Genomic DNA, 4,922 nt, shown 5'->3' with positions numbered 1-4,922 from the left:
TGTAATTTGAATGAAAAAATTGAATTTTAAAAATGATAATTTTTAAAAAAGAAATATATATCATTAATCTCGAAATATGTGAACTACAATAAATGATTGAAAACAATTAATTTTATGTGATTTTAATTGATATTTTTGTAATAAAGAATGCTATATTTTCTTTTTTAAAAAATTCAAATGTGAGTTGAAAAAATTTAAAAATATAAATTTCAATTATTGCTTGAATTGCTTATTAGTGTAAGAGGGATTATTCCTTCCCACCCCTGCAGGCACTGCCTGCAGGAGTACATCCAAGGGCCAGAAAAAAAAAATTTTTTTTAAAAAAAAAATTTCCCCATGAGATTGAATCTCAGCCATTGATCCTGGGTGTGGGCACTGTCCCCACACCCGGCATCGAACTTACCGTGTAAGAGAGATACGCTCAAAAAACTCAGTTGTGCCATAGATTCTGCTCCACTAAATTTGAGTGAAAAAAAAACGTAAATTCAATGCCAATTTTCATCTCCTTGGAATCTGATTCAGACCTTGACTTCAGATTATGATCATCTACCATATAAATGTATTGTCGGGGTTTATAAGTAATTTTCTAACTACAATTTATCCCACCTTATTTCTATGTTATATACTCACAGTTCAAAACTGTACTTTTCATGTTCTTCACGGTTATCAACTTCAACTTTGAAAACCGATAATTTCAATCTCCAAAAAAAAAAAAAAAAACTAACAATATATATCAAATGATATTATTTATCGTTTTACCTGATCTAATTTATACTAGTGCACCAAGTACGTACATGACATGCAATGCATGTACATGGAATATAATTTTTTTTTTTTTTTTTTTGTAAATTTGAATTTATGTATAGTTGTTTCGATGTTAGGATAATGGTCCGAATAATGAAATGATGCAGAAGAATACGAGAAGTTTTTTAGTGACATTTTACAGTTTTTCACTTTAATTAATAAATATCTAGGAAGAATGATAAGGAAAAATTTGGACATCCAATAATATTACCAAATATATTTATTCTAAGGGCTTTACACATTATATAATGGTAAAAATTTGTATGAGACGATCTCACGTATCGTATTTTGTGAGACGGATCTCTTTATTTGGGTCATTCATGAAAAAAGTATTACTTTTTATGCTAAGAGTATTATTTTTTATTGTGAATATCGGTAGGATTGACCCGTCTTACAGATAAAGATTCGTAGACCGTCTCATAAGAGAGCTACTATTATGTAATAGTGAAGATTTAAATTTGCACTATATATATTGTGTTACATATTAGGACTGGTATATATAAGTACTGCTTCAGATCTCATCTCTTCGATCTACATGATCACAACCATTCAACAGTCCACTTTGATTAGATATGTTAGATTTGAATATGATAGTCCAGATCGCAACAATCGCGATGGTGTATGCACCTGTGTGCATGCGCTAACTGGACCACTCGTTATGTCATCGAACCTGATTTCAATTCCATATAAATAAAAAGACTTCTCATTCTCTTACGACCATGCATACGTGTGAAGTCTAAAGAATGCCGCAAAGAACCTGTCAAGCAGGAAACTTTGCTAACTGTTATAGCGTGATAGTAGGAGAAGCAAGAACTACACTGGAATGGTGCATATACCGAAGGTTACACTGAATGATCAATTTACATTAATACCAAAAAGTCCATTTTTATCAGTTATACATGGAACGGAGAATCAATGCAATCCATAAGAAAAAATTTAAAAGTTTAACAAAGGAAAAATAAGTGCATACAACAATTATGTCAATCACCAAATGTCCTTTTATTGATGCATCTCTAACTCAGTAATTACACTAAATGATCTCGGAATATTTGAATCTATATATATGAAAGGCCAACCAAGATCGATCGAGGTGGTAAGGAAACTCGATATCCTATATATGTTTCATTGGGCTTTAGATTTTGATACGAGGGTTCTGTTGCTGGAAAATTTGTCACCGTGTTACAAATTTGTGTTCATCGAAGAATAACGAGCAATGATGGGAATACATACGACTCTATCTCATAGGAAGGCGAACTATCGCCACTTCCCTTCAAACAACCGAACAACAAGCACGCCATTTATGGGTATTCATATCTTATCCACGAGACCCACATAGCCTATCCTATATTGGAGCATACACCACAAAATTATAACACTACACGATCGAGCCTACTCAAAATTTACAGTATCAAACTGTTATAAGCAACTTCAATGTGATTAATCGCCTCATGGTGCTGTTCAGCTGTCACTCTATTGGTTATTCAATCGGACACTACACTCAAATGGGGCACATTATTTCTTTTATAAGGCATCTGAGGTATGGAAAAAGCCTACATTATGCTTGAGCATTCGTTCATCTTATTGTTCGGAGTACGGTTGACCGGGTAAGCAAACACCGGTTGGTTTGATTTTTAACTAAAGCTCGGACCAAACCAAGTTTCATCAGTTTGAAGGTGATGACAAAGATTTGAAAGTATATCCTGCGAACAGTAGTAACAAGGTTAAGGACATTCCAAAGCTACAGCAAGGAACTTATATCCATTTCTGTAAGTAAAATTACATGTATATTACAATTTTAAACCACAACGTATAAATAAGAAATAACAAAGTATAAATCAACTCAACCATTTACTATATTACGTAATCTCCATTCTTTAGAGTAAAAGAATCGCATATTGACATTATCAGATATGCGGAGAACCAGAATCAGAACCAACCACACTCTTGCAGTATATTCACCACCACAATCTGCCACACTAGCGACAAGAAAGCTCGAATTCGTAATACTTCAGCTGGCGATGCACTCGAACCCACTGCAAATCCACAACCAGACGACAAACAAAATCACGCAAACGATAAAATCAAGCGACAGAACAAGCCAAACTTGTTTCTTCCAAACTTTCTTCGAGTTTTGTAGGCCCATCAACTCTGGTGAGTGTAACCCTCCATTCTTATGTGAAATCAGCGAAAATTCACGACTCAATCCGATCCCCTTCCCCCCAGTATGATAATTCTCCTCCTCACTATTTCTCCTCCCACCATTGAATTCCCAAAACAACCAATTCTTCATCTTCTTCCATCCATCGTCCCCATTAAACTGCAACCCACAGTGCAAGATCCCACTTTGGCCCATTCTCTGCCCCATTGGAGAAGAAATTCCATCCGTATGATCCAATCCTGAGCCCAGCAGCTGGTGGAATACGGGATTAAATTCGCCTTGATAACAGTAGGAGCTCAATGTCTTCAAATTTTTCTCATTCTTCAAAACCTCTCCAAACGCATCCCTAGAGCTCTTCAGAAATCCCAAGGCCTCAGAATTCTCCAGTTTCTCATGGGATATTAAGAAATAAACGAAGCGCTCGTCGATCAAGAAAGTGTAGGTCTTCGATCGGATTGTATGGGTGAATGTGGAATGAAACGGAGGAGTTTTCTCGAGGCATCTGACCGCGATTGCACCGAGTGCAGCGTCTTTAGAGTTGAATTCTGTTAATACCGTGGTACCCTTTGCAATGCAGGCGTAGTAGATCAGCGCCGGATCCCAAATCATTGTTTAATTCAACCCCACCGTGAATTTGAATAAAAATTGCCTTATTTTTATGATAAATTTAAATTCTCCATCCCGCTGAACAAATAATGGAAAAAACTTGGGGAATCCGATCAGATATACAAATGCGTATGGGGGTTTAATCCTGGAAAAGATCGTGCAGGCAAATTGGTGGACAGTGATATTAAAATTCGGGGGGGTGAATTTCTAGGGTTCGAGGATTGGAAAAAGAGGGATCATACGTTCAACTTAGCCCGGCCCGACCTAATTTCGACTGTGCCGGTTACTTTTGTACATATTGAATTGAATTAAAAGTATGATAATTAAAAGAAATTTTCGACAAAACTAATTGGATAAGATACAATATAATAAGATGACATGACTTATATTTCGTAAGATATTAAAATCTCAAGTTTTATATGATATATCAGATTAAATATAAATTGTAAAAAACTCTTACAGTGTGTTTGGCAATCAGGATTTGGGAGGATTTCGTGGGATTTGGATTTCAAAATCCTATTTTTACTGTTTGGCAATATGTTAAAAAAAAAATTCGGATTTACTTAAGATTTCATGGGATTTCATGGGATTTCCACAAGTATATCCAAATCCCATCAAATTTGATAAGATTTGGTGGAATTTGGATTTTAAAAACATAAAATTACTTTTTTATCCAACACATCATTCTCCACCAAAAGTTTCTAAATGGTTAGACTTTTTTTTCCTTTTAACTTTTTTTAGAAGTTGAAAGATTTCGTTTAAATTTTACAAGTTTCTTGTGTTATTTACTGATTAATATAATAAAAATTATAGTAATTACCAAAGCCTCTTTTTACGTTTAATAATTAATTTCATGCTAAATTTTAAAGTTGTTTGATGATTTTTTTAATTATTATTTTATGTGCACTATGATTAATAAATAATAATTAATTTTTGAATTTACAAATACAATAATAGAGAAGAATTATTAATTTTTAAACTTTTTTAGTTAATTTATGTTTATATGCTTTCTAAGGGTAGTTTAGTGAAATTTTAAAATTCCAAATTCGAATCCTTTTTTCTCCAAATAAAAAATGAATTTGTAAATACCATTTTTAAATTTTAAATCAAAAACCAAATGGAATTTCAAATACTTGAATTTCCGAATCCAATTCCAAATCCCACAAAATCCTCTCAAATCCTGGTTGTCAAACACGCTGTTAGGCATAGTTTGGTACACATGATAGGATAAACATCAATTTGGTTGAGTGGATTAGATAAGGATAGATTAATAGTCAAATATTTATCGTTAAAATTTTAAGATGTTTTAATAATCATTTTGACCCGATTTAAGATCCAATTTTATTAATCAAAT

General features: G+C 33.4%; 1 protein-coding gene across 1 annotated transcript; it reads right to left on the bottom strand.

The window, feature by feature from the left end:
• Nucleotides 1-2,481: 2,481 nt before the first annotated feature.
• On the bottom strand, nucleotides 2,482-3,823 carry LOC140817468 (phytolongin Phyl2.2-like). Its single transcript, XM_073177169.1, has one exon. The coding sequence runs from the start codon at nucleotides 3,569-3,571 to the stop codon at nucleotides 2,813-2,815; it is 759 nt and encodes a 252-aa protein (XP_073033270.1). The 5' UTR covers nucleotides 3,572-3,823; the 3' UTR covers nucleotides 2,482-2,812.
• Nucleotides 3,824-4,922: the final 1,099 nt, after the last annotated feature.

This window comes from Primulina eburnea, chromosome 16 (genome assembly GCF_022965805.1).
Source record: "Primulina eburnea isolate SZY01 chromosome 16, ASM2296580v1, whole genome shotgun sequence".
In the NCBI taxonomy this organism is placed as follows: Eukaryota; Viridiplantae; Streptophyta; class Magnoliopsida; order Lamiales; family Gesneriaceae; genus Primulina; species Primulina eburnea.
The sequence above is the reverse complement of the archived record's forward strand: the minus strand, read 5'-3'. Positions and strand labels throughout refer to the sequence as shown.

Bases quoted from the DNA above. Each gene is read 5' to 3' on its own strand.
- LOC140817468 (XM_073177169.1), bottom strand. From the start codon at position 3,571: ATGATTTGGGATCCGGCGCTGATCTACTACGCCTGCATTGCAAAGGGT.